The sequence below is a fragment of the Lepidochelys olivacea genome (genome assembly GCF_965140295.1).
Source record: "Lepidochelys olivacea isolate rLepOli2 genome assembly, chromosome: 17".
Taxonomy (NCBI): Eukaryota; Metazoa; Chordata; order Testudines; family Cheloniidae; genus Lepidochelys; species Lepidochelys olivacea.
This window is the reverse complement of record NC_140427.1, coordinates 22,886,388-22,904,960: the sequence shown is the minus strand read 5'-3', so window position 1 is coordinate 22,904,960 and position 18,573 is coordinate 22,886,388. Positions and strand designations below refer to the sequence as shown.

The 18,573-nt window shown below is 46.2% G+C and overlaps 1 protein-coding gene across 1 annotated transcript in view; it reads right to left on the bottom strand.

Annotated features, from left to right (window-relative positions):
* LOC311532320 (myeloperoxidase-like) overlaps positions 1 to 18,573 on the bottom strand; it is a gene marked incomplete at its 5' end in the record, with an annotated part of 62,198 nt that overhangs the window by 28,550 nt on the left and 15,075 nt on the right. The window contains 5 exons of the mRNA XM_084650676.1: positions 1,820 to 2,135; positions 6,331 to 6,534; positions 9,051 to 9,180; positions 16,037 to 16,160; positions 17,409 to 17,582. Coding sequence (XP_084506802.1) covers positions 1,820 to 2,135; positions 6,331 to 6,534; positions 9,051 to 9,180; positions 16,037 to 16,160; positions 17,409 to 17,582 — 948 coding nt within the window. The remainder of the gene's footprint in view (positions 1 to 1,819; positions 2,136 to 6,330; positions 6,535 to 9,050; positions 9,181 to 16,036; positions 16,161 to 17,408; positions 17,583 to 18,573) is intronic.

The window sequence follows — 18,573 nt, the reverse complement described above, 5'->3', positions numbered from 1 at the left end:
TCTCAGTGGTGGCAGATGACAGAACAAGGAGCAATGGTCTCAAGTTACAGTGTGGGAGGTTTAGGTTGGATATTAGGAAAAACTAATTCACTAGGAGGGTGGTGAAGCATTTGAATGGGTTACTTAGGGAGGTGGTGGGATCTCCATCCTTAAGAGATTTAAGGCCCAGCTTGACAAAACCCTGGCTGGGATGGTTTAGTTGGGGTTAGTCCTGCTTTGAGCAGGGGGTTGAACTAGATGACCTCCTGAGGTCTCTTCCAACCCTAATCTTCTATGATTCTATGATTCAGACACCCCCTGTGATGGCTTCCTGGTTTATCTATAGACATGAGCCCATGAGTGGACTGTGGCATTTTGGGCCATGCTTCCTGCCATGGCTAGCTTCACAGGATGTCCCATCAGAAGCCCGGGGTGAGCTTCTAATGGGGATGTGGAAGAGTCAGCAGCCCAGAACCTCACGGATTCTAGTCCTGCAGGTTCTTACAGTTGCGTGTGTGTGGGTTGTGTAGTGAGGCAATGGGCCCTTCAGTAAGCAGCTGAGACAGGTCTGTTGGTTGGTGTCAGCAACACTGTTTGAAGTCTCTGAGAGAGTAGAGCTGAGCAAGGAGGCTTAGAGTTTGTTGCTATGGAGATTTCAGAGGAGCAGCCATGTTAGTCTGTATCTGCAAAAGGAAAAGGAGGACTTGTGGAACTGTGGCCACTGCATGCATCCGAGGAAGTGAAGCTGTAGCTCACGAAAGCTTAGGCTCAAATTTGTAAGTCTCTAAGATGCCACAAGTCCTCCTGTTCTTTTTGTTTACATGGAGAGTTAGCGTGCAGGAAGTGGGGATGTCAGCCTACAGTGCTCTAGTCTGCTGCACGCTAACTGGCTGTGTGGGTCACAGAGTATTTAAATGCAGGGTCCACGCCGCTGGTTAGTGTGCGGCATGGTACGGCACTTTAGATTTACACCCCAGATTAGTGCGCACTAAATCTCTGTATAAACCTGCCCTTAGTATAGAAAGTCAGTGGTCTGGCAAAGTAGATGAGAGATAAAAAGGAACCAGTCACCAAACTGAAAATTAGGGGTAGCTTAGGTACAAGCGATAAGGAGTTGATCACATTTGTAATGTACAAACAGAATAAATGCCAAACCAGTAATATGCTTTAAAAACACCAATTTCACAAATCTGAAAATATTCATGAGCCAAATCAGCTGGGAGGAAGAATTTAAAGAGAAAAATGTGAAAGGTTCCTGCATATCCAGTCCACTGTTTTAGAGGAAAATGGCTTACTATTGCTTCCACATAGTGCGGTCACTCTTCCATGTCACTGGTACTGCTCTATGCTGAAGTACAAACCCTGGAACAAACCCTGCTGTTGATGATGTGAGAGAAGGGGTGATACAGTTGGTTGCATGTGATAGAATTTGTTTTGTTTGTCTTTTTTTTAAAAAAAAACCAACAACAAAGCTTATTGGAAAACCAATTTTTTTTCATGGTAAATTCCATCGGAAAAGTGACCATTTGACATTTTTTGACCAAAAAATGGTGGGTTTTCTGTGGGAAATTTCCTTTTGACTAGAATTTTTCATTTAGCTTTGTAAAGACATTTTAAAATGAAAAAATGGTGTGGCTTAAAGTGTCATTTTGGTTTTTGGAAACCAAAACATTTCCGTTTCCATTTTCAGTTTTGTCATTTTCATGGTTCCCCCCATTTTTTCTTACACAATACTTTTACACAATAGTTTCTGATGTCTCATTATGTTTGTCTCAGGGACTGCTAAGTCTCTCTGCAGCTCACTTCAGAAAATTAATTGTTCTCCAGGCACATGACTTACCTGCTTTAAAACAGGGGATATTCATGATCTTGTTTGTGAATAAACAGGGGCTTTGGGAATTGTTCTCAAAGGGCAGTAATCCCAACCCTGCATCCGTAAAGTTCTGGTTCAGCGCCATCAAACCAAGCTGGTTTGTCTGATTCCTAAGACTCTTAGCTAGAGGTACTTCACTGCCATACACCATGCTGGCATCCAAGAATGAGGTGATTGCATTGATCTGCTCGTGCATAAATGTTCTGGCATTGCACACTGGAGCTGTACGGACAAATGGCATACAAGTATTTGGATCCTTAATTCGTGGATCATCAGGGGGAAACTGTAGAAAACAAAAGAGAATTACTCCCAATTTAAAGTGTCGAGGTGTTGATAAAGATTGGATTTTTTAAAAAGATATTCCTGAGTTCAAACAGAATTATTCTACGGAAGATCTGTGGCCTGTGTTATACAGGAGGCCAGACTAGATGATCACAATACCGCCTGGCCTCAGAATGTATGAATCTAGGAATGTTCCAAATGCATTATCTATTCTTATTATCTATTAAAATAGCAACAGGGCAATTCACAGATTGGACGAGACTCATGGTACATCTAGTCCAATGTCCTATCTGACAGTGTCCAGTAGCAGACAATTAAGAGGAAGGTGACATAAAACCCCACAGCAGGCAGTCATGAGATAATCTGCCCCCATGAAGGTCTAATCCTAATCCAGTGGTTCTCAAACTGTGGGTCATGACCCGTTTTAATGGGGTCACCCAGGCTGGCGTTAGACTGGCTGGAGCGCAGGGCCAAAGCCAAAGCTTGAGCCCCACCACCCAAGGCTCAGGCTTTGGCTTCAGATCCGGGCAGTTGGGCTCAGGTTACAGACCCCCTGCCCAGGGATGATTCCTTGGATTTTGGCTTTGGCCTTGTCAGGGTTCCTTCCCCACTCTGAACTCTGGGGTACAGATGTGGGGGCCTGCATGAAAGACCCCCTAAGCTTATTCTTACCAGCTTAGGTTAAAACTTCCCCAAGGCACAGATTCCTTTCTTGCCTTGCGATCGCTGCTACCACCAAGTGATTTAACAAACAATCAGGGAAAGGACCACTTGGAGTCCCATTCCCCCAAAATAGTCCCCCAAGCCTACACCCCCTTTCCTGGGGAAGGCTTGTGCATATATCCTCACCAATTGGTTACAAAGGGACTACAGATCCAAACCCCTGGGTCTTAGAACAATGGAAAAATCAGTCAGGTTCTTAAAAAGAAGGATTTTATTTAAAGAGAAAAAGGTAAAAGAATCAATTCTGTAAACTTGGGCTGGTAGTTAACCTACAGAGTAGCAGAAAATTCAAAGAGCACAGAGGAACCCTTAGCCTTAGTTTCAAAGTTACAACAAAACAGGGATAAACCTCCCTCTAGCAAAGGGAAAATTCACAAGTTGAGAAAACAAAGATAAACTAATACGCCTTGCCTGGCTGTTACTTACAAGTTTGAAATATGAGAGACTTGTTCAGAAAGATTTGGAGAACATGGATTGATGTCCGGTCCCTCTTAGTCCCAAGAGCCAATGGCCACAGAAACAAAGAAGCCAAAACAAAACCTTTCCCCTCCCACCAGATTTGAAAGTATCTTTTGTCCCCATTGGTTCCTTTGGTCAGGTGCCAACCAGGTTACTTGAGCTTCTTAACCCCTTACAGGTAAGGAGGAATTTAGGCTCCCCCTATGGTTATGACAGGCCCCCTGCCCAGGACAGCGGGGCTTGGGTGGGCTCAGGCTTCCGTCCCTCCTTCTGGGGTCCTGTAGTAATTTTTGTTGTCAGAAAGGGGTCGCGGTGCAATGAAGTTTGAGAACTCCTGTCCTAATCCCTAATAGTTAGAGATCAGTTTAAAACCTGAAGTAGAATTTTTATAACCCTGACAAAAATTGTATTAGTATTAGCTATTCTAACTCTGGCTGCTCTTGTTATCCACAGAAATGTCCAGTCTCTCTTTGAATCTTGCCAAATTCATCATCTCGTATCAGTCAGTTCCAAAGTCTAATTATGTGTTGTGCGTGAAAGTATTTCCTTTGATCAGTTTTGAATTTGCCCCCTTCCAGTTTCAATGGCTGTCTCCTAGTTCTTGTGTTATGAGGCAGGGAGAACAGGAGCTCCCAATCTTCCTTCTTCAGATCATTTATTCTTTCATATGGTCCCTCTCGAAGCTGAACAATCCCAATTTTTTCAATCTCTTGTCACGTCATGCATCCGATGAAGTGAGCTGTAGCTCACGAAAGCTTATGCTCAAATCAATTGGTTAGCCTCTAAGGAGCCACAAGTACTCCTTTTATTTTTGTGAATACAGACTAACACGGCTGCTACTCTGAAACCTGTCACAGGAGAGTTTTTCCAGGCCCTGATCATCCTTGTCACCTTTCTCTGAACGCCTTCTAATTCTGCAATATCTTTTTTTCAAAATATAGTGATCTTTATGCATCGTAACATCATGTTTCCTTTTTTGACCACAGCTGCATATGGAGCAGGGACATTGAAATGTCCACAGTGATGCCCGAGTTCTTTTCCTGATTTATAAAAATATTACATACAACCCTACTCTCAAACAACCCAATTAAACAAAAATCCCAACTATGGTTAAAGAATATTATTTAGATCACAAAGTCAAGCACTCAAAAGTTAGGAAATTACAAATTTTATGGCTGCTCTTAACTCTGCCTTTTGTGTGTCCATTCTGTGCACTAAACGAATCCTAGAAAAAATAGTATTTTATCACATAATAAAAGACTGTAGCATGATCACTATGTGCCACGGGACAGAGTAAAGACTGAATGGACAACCTGAATTCTGGTATTTTTAAACTTTGGATTGCTTGACTTTGCAGTCTAAATAGTGTTCCTTTAATGTAGTTTTTGTGCAAGTAATTCCCTGTCTTCTTTGGCTTGGGGAAGGTGGTGGGTGCAGCATCCCAGTCTGTCTCTCCCCACAATACCCTTTTTCAGCTGATAGACATTCGCAGTACGGTGGCTACTGTTTCTTTGGCAGCAGTGTGGGCCCCGCCTTCGAATGTGCTGTTCAGTTAGTTTTTCAGCAGGCTACCAACATGTTTCTGAAGAATGAAAGTGAGAGAGGGGAAATGGCCATTTTTTCAACTATTTGTTGTATCTCAGGAAAACGTGAACAGAATTACACAGGGCAATGAACGGGCACTTCTCTGGCTCCAGGGCTTTCGCTGTGCCAAATTTCAAAAGCCAGCTGCAAACAGTGGAGCTAGTAGATCATCCCAGAAAAGCTTGCAAGAGTATTTTATGATGGAATTGTGACGGGGTGTGTTGTATCAACCAGGCAAGGTACTAACAAGCTTCAACAGGACTTTATTTTCAAAGTGGAAACCTCTTTACCAAGCTGCTGCTGCACCCTCTGTAGCTTTCTCCCAGCCTCTCAACTCCTCCCCCTCCTTCCTGTTTCTTGTCCTTTCAGACTCCCAACAGCCAGTGCTCCCAATTCTAATAATTACAAGAAACATCTATCAGAGTAACAGCCGTGTTAGTCTGTATTCGCAAAAAGAAAAGGAGTACTTGTGGCACCTTAGAGACGAGCCAATTTATTTGAGCATGAGCTTTCGTGAGCTACAGCATCCGATGAAGTGAGCTGTAGCCCACGAAAGCTTATGCTCAAATAAATTGGTTAGTCTCTAAGGTGCCACAAGTCCTTCTTTTCTTTTTAAGAAACATCTAAACACCACAGGGGTGTACAAGCCCCACTCTGAGGAACCAAGGGTTAATGAGTAGCCCAGAACGCCCAGGCCAGGGCCTGCTCACAATGGAAGCAGAGCTCAAAAGGGAGCAGCCCAGTTCTGTCAGGGTAGATAAAGCAAGGGAGCAGTTCTACGTAGTTAGCTCCTACAGAGAGGCTACAGGAGCTCCCACCACTTGGACCAGACCCATCCCCTGAGCTGCCTGAGGAGACTGGGAGCAGTGGGCTGCGATTGATGGAGAAGAGCCTTCGGATCATTGCCAGGGAGAAACCCTATTCGGTGACAGGTTTCAGAGTAGCAGCCGTGTTAGTCATATTCAGTGAGTCCATAAGCAGACTCTGCTGTGACTTTGGAGGGGCAGAGGCTGGGGTAAGAAGTGACCCAGGGAGCAGGCTTGGGGGGTGTCTGCCCCAGGCTGTGTATCTGACCTGCCAGTCACAGGGCCCCTGAATGAGCAGGGAGGGCCCAGGTTCCCCTACCTCACACCCTGCAAACTCTCACCACTGGCCTGTCATGGCTGCAGACTCTCACCACTAGGGTGATACTGCTGGGTTTGGAAACCAATCCCTGCAGACAGCAAGGTGTTAGGCAACCTAAATATAGGGGTTACTTCTAGCTCCCCTGTAATATATACAATGTTCTAGGTGCTTTAGGCTCTTTCAAGAATTCATGTCTTTGCTCTCTCTATTCTTTCACCATAAAGTCTTTCTGGGTCTAACTTTCTAAACTAGTCTCATGCTTAGAGCCCTGCAAAGAAGGAAGGGAGTCAAGGTTGTAGTTGTACCTTAATTGGGAAGCAAGGTAGCTCAAAGGTGCAACTGGTCTCACAATGAACTTCTTTATTGTTGATTTTTGTAGTAGTGACAGGGGCTAAGTCCAAATCGTGGTCAACCCACTGACCCCACTGCACGAAGAAGACAGAGTACTCCTGGTCTTGTGTGACATTCTCATTGGCTGTGTGAATTATTTCATTTGACACTTTTCGAACCTGCATAGAATCAAAACAAAATCATTTATGATTGAGACACAGTGAACGTGTTTAGCTCCATAGGGGAAGTGCTGTAACTTTAGGGGTAGCCTGCTACAGACCTCAGGAAAGTATCAGACACAACACTTTGTTATGCTGAAAGTCAATTTCTGAACATCAGTGATGAAGTTCAATGAACTGCCAATGACGCAGCCTTCATCGCTCACTGGAATCTTTAAAGAAGCAGCTTTGTGCTTTCTCCCTTGCTGCCATTCAGCAACTGGGAGAAGCTCCCTGTAAAACACCTGCAAAGCCACTTCACTGTCCTCCGTCAAAACCCCTCTTCAAACTCTCCTTTGCCATCATGCCTACAAAAAACTAGGTAGTGTTTAGGCAGCTGGTGAGCCGAGACCCTATCCATCATGCTGCCCTGTGATGTTGCATTGTGCTCCCCATCTGTCTGTCTGTGTCCACCTTTTGCCTCGTCTTATATTTAGATTGGAAGATGTTTGTTCTGTTTGCACAGTGCCTAGCACAATGGGGTTCTGACTGATGACTGGGGTCCTAGGCACAACCACAGTACACCATGATGGTGAGGAGGAAGAGGAGGAAAGCGTTACAGTCTGGTTTTACTCTGAACAGTGACTCTTAAAATGAAACTTCCTTACTCAACCAATCTGCTCCCTGTGTGTATTCAGTCACGTGTGTTGACGCCAGACTGAGATCATCACCCCCCATCTGCACATGAAAGACACCCTTTGTGAACAGATCTCTCCCCTCTGTGAGGAAGGGAAGCGCTTCTGCCATTGTGGTACTGTGGATGCTCTCCCCTCGACTTCTCCACAGAGCTGAGGGTCAGAGCAGTGGGAGAGAGTGCAAGCTGGATGACCCAGAAGGAGTGGGAGTGCTGGGTTCATTCTGGCCATAGGCACCGACTCCATGGGTGCTCCAATCAGCTCCCCCCACTTCCCCTCAGCGCCTCCCATCCACCAGAAGCCTGGATCAACTCTTTCTCCTCCCTCCCAGCACCTCCCGCACTCCAGATCAGCTATTTCATGGCTTACAGGAGACCCTGGGGTGGGGGGAGTGGGGACAGGGCACACTCAGGGGATGGGCTGGAACTGGGCAGGAAGAGGTGGGACAGAGGGGAGTGGGGGCAGAAAGAGGTGGGGTGGGGTCAGGGCCTCGGGTGGAGCAGAGTGGTGGGTTGAGCACCACTGGGGCGTGAAAGAAGCTGGCGACTGTGATTCTGGCATTCCCTCACTTTTGAGGGCTCAACTTTGCAACCTTCTTTTAACAATATTTTCTGGTATAGAGTTTCCTAGAATTTAAAGACCCTGAAGAAACACAATTCCATCATGTGCAGCTGTAGTAACCCAGGAGCTTGGGTTAGCAGCAGGGTTTGAACATAGATCTCTTATTCTTCAGCTGAAGGAGTTGATCCTTTAGCTTAGAGCGGTAGTAGGCTATTGTCCTCTGTGTGTATGCAGTGTTGTTGTAGCCGTGTCAGTCCCAGGCTATGAGAGACAAGGTGGGTGAGGGAATGTCTTTTATTAGACCGTCAGTTGGTGAGTGAGACAAGCTTTCAAGCTACACAGAGTCCTTCCTCAGGTCCTCTATGTGGACGGACTTCTGGACTGGGCATGACACACATGTTGCCAGTGGGTTATTTGCTTGACAGAAGTAGAATGTCAGGGAGTCTGAAGGGTTTGAACCCAGGATCTCTGAGTATGAAAGCAAATTCATAAACTGTTTGAATGAGAGAATGAGAATGCTTGCTAGTGATGCAATGCATTGACACCGTTCTCAGGCCTCAATGGGTCTCAAAGCACCTTAGGAAGGTGGAGATGCAGGAGTAACCCCACCTTACAGACACCAATGCCCGGGGCACAGAACTGGCATATCCATTTGGGGTGAAATTCACCCCATGCAGAGTGCAAGCCCAGGTGCCGACTCTGTGGATGCTCCAGGGCTGGAGCACCCTCCAGAAAAAAACAGTGGGTGCTCAGCACTCATTCATGGCGGCTCCTCCTCCACCCCCCAGCACCTCCCGTCCCCCACAGCCAGCTCTTCAACGGCATGCAGGAGGTGCTGGGGGGAGGGAGCAGAGTGAGGGTGGGGAGCTCAGGGGAGGGGCGGAAGGGGCGGGAAGAGACAGGATGGGGCCTTGGGGGAAGGGGTGGACTTGGGATGGGGCCTGGGGAAAAGCTGGGGTTGAGCAACCCCCGGAAAACGTTGATCCAATGAGCGCTTTCTTCTCCACAGGAGGGTAACAGGAATGCTATTCGGTGGGCATGAATTCCCTGCACATGCAGCACCTGCCAAGGTATGAGGTGTGTGGAGTGCTCGAAGCAACACAGCCCAGCACAAGACACACGTACTGCTTAAGCCTCACTTGTGCCCTCAGAATAGACTTAAATGGGGCAGTAGCCTGGCCTGGGCCTCTGCCCAGGGAGCACTTCCCCCAGCCATGGACAGGTCTGAAATATGGGAGTCATTGATTACACAAGGAATCAAACGACCTCACAGGCTCGTACCAGTGGGAGCGGAAATCCATTGTAAAGTTTTCCTTCAGTTAACCCTCTGGGAAGAGACACTCCATCCTCATACTCCGCCGGGAGCCATCGGGCATATCCGTGATTGGAAGCTCCAAAATAAGAATGCTTCCTGGAACATTGGGAAGAAAACAAACAAGTAAACTATTTCAGAAAGGACACGCCCTGCAGAGAAGCAGAATTTCTTTTTCTCCCGGGAACCTAAGTTGAATTGCTCGAACGATAGAAAGGAATCGTTTTCGGGTTCAGAGGCAACAGCTATATTGTGGACAGACAACCCTCCGAGGCAAAGGCTCAAAGTCTCTTAGCGCAGGCTGTGGTTAATACTGAGGTAAAAGGACGAATCCTCATGTTGTTGTTATACTCACATTTGTAATTCAGAATTTAAACCTAAGCTACTTATATAGAATCATAGAATATCAGGGTTGGAAGGGACCTCAGGAGGTCATCTAGTCCAACCCCCTGCTCAAAGCAGGACTGATCCCAAATTAAATCATCCCAGCCAGGGCTTTGTCAAGCCTGACCTTAAAAACTTCTAAGGAAGGAGATTCCACCACCTCCCTAGGTAACGCATTCCAGTGTTTCACCACCCTCCTAGTGAAAAAGTTTTTCCTAATATCCAACCTAAATCTCCCCCACTGCAACTTGAGACCATTACTCCTTGTTCTGTCATCTGCTACCACTGAGAACAGTCTAGAGCCATCCTCTTTGAAACCCCCTTTCAGGTAGTTGAAAGCAGCTATCAAATCCCCCCTCATTCTTCTCTTCCGTAGACTAAACATCCCCAGTTCCCTCAGCCTCTCCTCATAACTCATGTGTTCCAGTCCCGTAATCATTTTTGATGCCCTCCACTGGACTCTTTCCGATTTTTCCACATCCTTCTTGTAGTGTGGGGCCCAAAACTGGACACAGTACTCCAGATGAGGCCTCACCAATGTCGAATAGAGGGGAACGATCATGTCCCTCCATCTGTTGGCAATGCCCCTACGTATACAACAACAAGGCAACAAGGGCACACTGTTGACTCATATCCAGCTTCTCGGCCACTGTAACCCCTAGGTCCTTTTCTGAAGAACTGCTGCCTAGCCATTTGGTCCCTAGTCTGTAGCGGTGCATTGGATTCTTCCATCCTAAGTGCAGGATTCTGCACTTGTCCTTGCTGAACCTCATCAGATTTCTTTTGGCCCAATCCTCCAATTTGTCTAGGTCCCTCTGTATCCTATCCCTACCCTCCAGCATATCTACCTCTCCTCCCAGTTTAGTGTTGTCATAAATATAAAGGGAAGGGTAAACCCCTTTAAAATCTCTCCTGGCCAGAGGAAAATTCCTCTCACCTGTAAAGGGTTAAGAAGCTAAAGGTAACCTCACTGGCACCTGACCAAAATGACCAATGAGGAGACAAGATACTTTCAAAAGCTGGGAGGAGAGAAAAAATCAAAGGGTCTGTGTCTGTCTGTATGCTGTTTTTGCCGGGGACAGAACAGGAATGGAGTCTTAGAACTTTTAGTAAGTAATCTAGCTAGGTATGTGTTAGATTATGATTTCTTTAAATGGCTGAGAAAAGAACTGTGCTGAATAGAATGACTATTCCTGTCTGTTTGTCTTTTTTGTAACTTAAGGTTTTGCCTAGAGGGATTCTCTATGTTTTGAATCTAATTACCCTGTAAGGTATCTACCATCCTGATTTTACAGAGGGGATTTCTTTACTTCTATTAAAAGTCTTCTTGTAAGAAAACTGTATGCTTTTTCATTGTTCTCAGATCCAAGGGTTTGGGTCTGTGGTCACCTATGCAAATTGGTGAGGATTTTTACCAAACCTTCCCCAGGAAATGGGGTGCAAGGGTTGAGTGGATTTTGGGGGGAAAGACGTGTCCAAACTACATTTCCCAGTAAACCCAGTTAAAGTTTGGTGGTGGCAGTGGAAATTCCAAGGGCAAAGGGTAAAATTAATTTGTATCTTGTGGAAGTTTTAACCTAAGCTGGTAAAAGTAAGCTTAGGAGATTTTCATGCAGGTCCCCGAATCTGTACCCTAGAGTTCAGAGTGGGGGAGGAACCTTGACAAGTGTCATCTGCAAACTTGCTGAGGGTGAAATCCACACCATCCTCCAGATCATTTATGAAGATATTGAACAAAACTGGCCCCAGGACCAACCCTTGGGGCACTCCACTTGATACCGACTGCCAACTAGACATGGAGCCATTGATCACTATCTGTTGAGCCCAGCAATCTAGCCAACTTTTTATCCACCTGATAGTCCATTCATCCAGCCCATACTTCTTTAACTTGCTGGCAAGAATACTGTGGGAGACAGTGTCAAAAGCTTTGCTAAAGTCAAGGAACAACACGTCCACTGCTTTCCCTTCAACCACAGAACCAGTTATCTCGTCATAGAAGGCAATTAGATTAGTCCTCCCTCACAACAGTATGAGTGCCTCACAACCCTCAATATGCTCACAACGAGAGCTGACCCAAAAATGGGAATCCATTCCCATGGAAAAATGTGTGTTTTTAGAAACGTTTTCATCCCAAGCCAAGACAAAATATCAAAAACATGAATTTTTTCAAGGGAAGGGATTTAAAGAAACTTTCTCTTTTGGGAGAGCTGAAAGGCAATTTTTTGGCTTCCTGGCTGCCTGTGAAATTGAAAAGAGCCTTCCAGCCTTGCTGCAGGTGAGGCAAAGAGCCCCTGCTCACCTCCTCCACAGCTCCAGGAGCCTGGGGTGTATAGCACCCAACAGGACTTAGGTGCCTAGATGCCTTTGAAAATCCCACTGGGCACCTCTCTGTATCATTAGGCATCTAAATCCTTTGAAAATCTGAACCCTAACTCCCACTGAAATCATGTAATACACCTAAAATGAACATGTCACCATTAATCATGTACCTGAAAGGACCATAGATTGGTGTATTTTTACAATACACAAAACTGCAGAATGCTCCAAACATTTTAATGAGAAAAAACTCCTGTGTGAGATAATATTTGTCTATGACAGAGAGTAGTTAGAGCCGGGTGCTAGTCCTGATGGCTACATCCGTCACTAGGGGCCAGATTCCTAATGGTAGTTGGGTGCCTAAAGAGGCAGATAGGCACCTAGTGGGATTTTTCTCAATGGGCATTAGGCACCAAGATGGTTTGGGAAATCCCACTAGGCACCTATCTGCACCTTTAGATGCTTCAAGACGTTTGAAAATCAGGCCTTAAATTCCATTTTCAAAAGTGACAAAGGTATTTCAGAACTTAAGGGTTAGACTTCCAAAGGTGTTTAGACACCTAACTTTCAATAGGAGTCAAGGGCGTACCTAGTTTAGGTGCTTTGGAAAATTCCATCCACTTAGCTCCTGCCTCTTGAATGGAGTATTTATTACACTGATGGGAAAACACCCTCCTGGCTGTAGTAAGTGTCTACACTATAGTGCTAAGGTGGAACTGCTGCAGCGCTGCAGTTGCGTCGCTGTAGTTCTTGCAGTGTAGTCATACCCCTGGAAGAAGTATCTAATGCAGCCTAGGATCCCCTTTCTCTTTCTCTACAACTGCATCACATTGGTGGCTCAGATTTCTTGTGACTGAGTAAAACATCCAGGTCTTTCTCCTCCTCTGTCATTTCCAACTGACCAACCCACAATTTACAGCAGAAATTCTTGTTGTTAGTCCCTGAGTGCATGACCTTGCCCTTTGTACCATTGCATTACATTTCATCCCACTGCTATTACTTCAGTCCTCCAGATCATCCAGTGCTTCCTGTGTAATATTCCGATCCTCCTCTATATAGAAGATGCCACCAAACTTTGTGTCATCTGCAAATGTCATTCAGGCACTTCTACTTTTTTGTGTCAAGGTCATTCATGAAAATATTGAATAAGCTCGTTCCCAAGGCTGATCCTTGAGGAACTCCACTGGCAACCTCCCTCCAGACTGATAGTTTCCCTTTCAGCACAACCCACTGTCATCTCCCTTTCAGCCAGTTCCTTGCCCACCTCTCAATTCCTGTACCAATCCCCATCTTCTCTATGTCAAAAACAGACTCCAATGAGAGACTGCTGAATTGGAATTAATTTGCAATCTGGATAAATTAACTTAGGCTTGAATAGAGACTTGGAGTGGATGGGTCATTACACAAAGTAAAACTCTTTCCCCTTTTTTATTCCCTCCCATCCCCCACTGTTCCTCAGACGTTCTTGTCAACTGCTGGAAATGGCCCACCTTGATTATCACTACAAAAGGTCGTCCCCCCCACTCTCCTGCTGGTAATAGCTCACCTTAAGTGATCACTCTCGTTACAGTGTGTATGGTAACACCCATTGTTTCATGTTTTCTATGTATATAAATCTCCCCACTGTATTTTCCACTGAATGCATCCGATGAAATGAGCTGTAGCTCATGAAAGCTTATGCTCAAATAAATTTGTTAGTCTCTAAAGTGCCACAAGTCCTCCTTTTCTTTTTGTAAATACAGACTAACACAGCTGCTACTCTGAAATCTATGTTAATAGTTTCCCATGTGGTACTGTGTCTAATATTTTACTGAAGTCCAGATAAATTAGATCTACTGCATTTCCCTTATGTAAGAAATCATCCATTTTATCAACGAGAGATTTCAGATTAGTCTGACATGATCTGCCTTTGTTTGCAGTGTTGTAAGCATGTGGATCCAATAAAATATATTGCCAGTTTGTGTATGGAGGATCTGTAACCTGCTTGTATCATCTGTCAGGGTGAGACACTGATTCAAATCCTGCTTAGTTTTTAGAAATTAGACTGCAAATTTATTTTTCTTTCTTAAGTAACCAACTCTGATCTCTATGCCTGCTACTTATAATCACTTAAAATCTATTTTTGTACTTAATAAATGTGTTTATATTTTACCTAAAGCAATGTGTTTTGGTTGAAGTGCTTGGGAAATCTCAGCCACAGGTGCCGACTTTCCAAAGGGCCAGGGGGTGCCCAAGCCCCGCCTCTGCCCCAGGCCCCGCTCCCATTCCACCTCTTCCCCCAAGGCCCCACCCCTACTCCACCCACACCCTGCCTCTTCCCACCCAGTTCCACCCCTCCCCCAAGCGCACCGTGTCCTCACTCCTCCTACACCTTCCCAGCTTCCTGCATGCTGTGAAACAGCTGATTGCGGTGGACAGGAGGAGTGGGGAGGGAGGGAGAGGTGCTGATCCACGGGGCTGCCAGCAGGTGGGAGACGCTGGCAGGGGAGCTGATAGGGTCACTGCTGGTGGGTGCTCAGCACCCACCATTTTTCCCCCATGTGTGCTCCAGCCCTGGAGCACCCACAGAGTCAGAGCAGCTCACTTTACAAAGGCTAGTGTGTATCCATTCCACACTGAGGGAGGGCCAAACTGGATAATGAACTTACACTGGTCAGGCTTTTGACTATTGCAAGATGGAACAGTTCTGGGGTGTAAGACTGGGGAACTGAGAGAAATTGGCTGGAGCCTCCCTACAGATGGTTCATGTAATACAGCTGGATGTGTCCCTGCCCGTGGATGTCTGTGTAAGTGCGGTACCTGTCAGAGGTTTCTTGCTTGACATCAGCATCACAGTGTGAAAGGGATACCCCAGGTTGGTGGGACAGAGGGCTCAGTGGTCCCACAGTCCCGGTTGCACCCTGGGGCCCCTGTCACACCATGAGTGGGGGGGTTTAAGAACAAGTTGGACAAACCCCTGTCAGGGATGGTCAAGGTTTATTTGGCCCTGCCCCAGCACAGACGGGATGTACTCGATGACCTTTTGAGCTCCCTTCCAGGTCTACATTTCTATGATTTCTTGTATGCTGTCATCTTAGTTTTAGTATCACTTTGAGGTGGTTATTCATCGAGTTACGTGTGGAGCTCTTCCCTACAAGCTTTGCCCTTTGCTTGGAATGCAAAATCCAGATAATTTTTGCACCTTTGACTTAAAGAAATTCCAAACCTCCTTGTGATGGGGTTTACAGACCTCACACCATGGTAAAAGGAATGGTGGAACAGTACTGGATCAAGAAAGCCCTGCTCCTCAGCAGCTACCGGGCATGCTTGCTATGGAAGACCTGCTTAAAAGGGAGTTCTGGCAGAGAATCATAGAATATCAGTGTTGGAAGGGACCTCAGCAGATCATCTAGTACAACCCCCTGCTCAAAGCAGGACCAATTTTTGCCCAGATCCCTAAATGACCCCCTTGAGGATTGAACTTACAACCCTGGGTTTAGCAGGCCAATGCTCAATCCATTGAGCTATCCCTCCCTCCAGAGGGGTGTGTGCAGGAGACACTGACTACAAGAAGTCAGACAGGCTGCAGTCACTGAGGCAGAGCAATCTACAGGGGAAGGACAGGGACTGGCTGGGATCCCCTTTCCCCTGACTAAGAGGGGACAACTGGATTCCAAGGGTGAGCTAGAAAGCATCCCTGCCCACCCACAGCTGAAGCCCAGAATTACCAACACTGTGGAAGCAGAAGGCTGGGCCATGCCCCAAACTGAAGGGAAACAAGAAGGTAGGAAGTGATACAGGGAAGGCTGATCCAGAATGGCAGTCAGAACCATCCCTCGCCTCTCTCCGTTGGGCCCTGCACTGGGATTCGGTGGAGAGGAAGGGCCCAGATCCCCCTATCCTTCCCTCTTCCCCTGGCCTCCTGAGAGATATTGGAGGATTCCAGGGCCGGGGAGGGGGAGATGAATGGTGGCTTGGCTGCTGGGCCCCAGGGCTGCCTGGAAGACCAGCCTCAAGTCTTGGAGAGACTGTCCACAGTTTGACCAATAGGCCCCTGAGCGAAGCCTGCTACACTCCTCCAGATTAAAATCTCTTTGTTATGTGTTTGTACAGCACCTCTCTTGGATCCCTCCGTGTTAACACAATACAAATAACTACTAATACAATTGTTTCTGCTTGCTGGAATGGTGTTATACCGATAACATTCATGTGTCTATACTGGACACTATATACACTGAAGACCCTCTATTACACATGAAAAAAATCAATGCTTTACCTGTTGTTGCATTCTCCAGTAATGGTCCGGTAAATGCTACTCCTCGGGCACCTAATGGAACGAATCTGATAGTCGCAACCAGTTGCCTTGGAAATAATTTCCTTCTGCTTCCTACTTAGTACATCTGCAAGAGAAGCCAATCAGAGTGATGTCATTTCTGTCATAATTTCTGGAGCAGTCTCCAATAGTTCCATTTCATGGCTCCCTCAGCAGGAAAGCTCTACAAACAAATAGCATCTCATTTTAAAAGACTTTCTAGTTTATACCAACAGAGTACACCAGTTTTCCTGCAGAATAAAGGCCCGCTTCACATTCAGGAACTCACTCAGTACTTCATGTTCTAGGAATCATATTGTTTGCAACCTTCATCTCTCAGCAGTTTTGGAGCATCTGAAGTGGAGGACAGGTATCAGGACTGATTCAAAAGTGCTAATGACAAAATCCCTACATTTAGTATACCTGCCTGATTCAAATACTGATGAGATAAAGTTCCTTTTGGGGGGTTTAAAATGTATGGTATTTTCAATGGCTATGGTGACATCATCGGGGGGAGGGATAGCGCAGTGGTTTGAACATTGGCCTGATAAACCCAGGGTTGTGAGTTCAGTCCTTGAGGGGGCCATTTAGGGATCTGGGGCAAAACTTGGGGTTTGGTTCTGCTTTGAGCAGGGGGTTGGACTAGATGACCTCCTGAGGTCCCTTCCAACCCTGATATTCTATGATCATTTGAGGGGACCAGGTAGGGACGTAGCAATGGGAGGATTTAAAGAATGATGGAGCAGAAGAGAAAGCACGGTGGTAGGGACAGACAATAATATTAATATGGAAGGTATTTCAAACTTGAAAAGAAGAAAGCAATAACCAGGATATTGAGAATCGAGAAGCAAGGGACCATACCAGGCTGTTTGTCTCTCAGTAGAACTCCCTGCAGATTTGTGTACTGTACTGCACTAGCAAATTATCATCACAAAACTGGAGTGAGACTGAGGGAACTTTAGAGAAGAGCAACAAATCCAGCCAGTGGGCAGTAGGGACTAACTTCTGGCCAGGAGGAGCTAGGCAGACAATAGAAATGGTGGGAACTGGAACATCTGGGACACTACTAGACTGGACAATGAAGTAGCACATGTCCAGCTGGGAACAGCTCTGACGGGAAGGTGACTAGATGAGCTAAAAGGTGGGTTCCTTTACCAGGATTTGTGATTGTGTCACCATTGACCATATTTTGTCATTAAGGGGTTTCATGCCACACCTGGCTCATCAGTAGTTTTGATCCTGGGTATATTGGCCTGGAGTAGAACCACTACTGGACTCTCCTGCCATTGACAGGTTTCCTGCTAATTAGCCATTTACAGTCTTATGTGCACAGTACCTGTGATATTAAATTCTCCTTTCACCACGCGAAGCAGCTTCTTCTTCAGGAGGCTCAGGGTGGTTTCCATGTAATCAGCAGCCCGGATTGCAGACCTGGTTCCTCCCACTGGCTCCTTTAAATGTCTCAGGAAATCTGAGGGGCTCATGTCCTTTTTCCGGAATGCCTCCTTTGCTCTGGAAAAAAAGGACCCCCGAAGTGGTGCACCAGTCACTGCTGTCCACAGCCCAGCCCTCTAAAATGAGACCTGCACTGGTATGTGGGAATTAAGTCCAGGCCCAAAACAACTGAGGAGCAGAGCTGCAGCAGCCAGCTCCACGCTGACCTTTCCTGCACTCTGACCAGCAGCCTCAGGGTTCCCAGGTCATCGCTGCAAGGGACACACCATTCCAGTCTGTAACCCCTGCTTGGCAAACATTTGCTAATTTCTGTAAACAATTCAACTTTGTTTTATGCTTCTTCTTATACAGAATCATGCTAATTTATATGAAGTGGTTGGGTTTGTGAATTGCCTGCTAGTGTAGTGAAGGCAGTGGATCTCATGAGACCTCTAGATAGCCTTATAGGTAGTGCTGGGGAGGAGCCAGTGGTCATGGTATGTGTAGGTACCAATGAGATAGGGAAAGCTGGGACAGAGATGAATTGGGGGAAGGATGAATTGGGGCTGCGGGGAAGTGGCCCGGGGAACTATAGCAGCAAACACAGTTTAGCACGGTGGACGGATGCTATCGATAGGGTCATATATATATATATGCTATCAATAGGGTCACTGGGCTGAGACCCATAGTAGAGGGGGGCCAGGTCGCTCCCACCAGCCCCTGGGAAATTGATCTCATGAGACCTCTAGATAGCCTTATAGGTAGTGCTGGGGAGGAGCTAGTGGTCGTGGTATGTGTAGGTACCAATGAAATAGGGAAAGGTGGGACAGAGATCCTGGAGGCCAAATTTAGGTGGCTAGGGAAGAGATTAAAGCACAGCACCTCCATGGTAGCATTCTCTGAAATGTTTCTAGTTCCATGTGCAGGGCCATTGAAACGGAGAACTGCAAGGTCTCAATCTCTGGCTGAGCAGATGGTGTAGGGAAGAGGGATTAGGTTTATTAGGCACTGGGGAACCTTTGGGGAAAGGAGGAGCCTATACAGGAGGGATGGGCTTAACAATAACC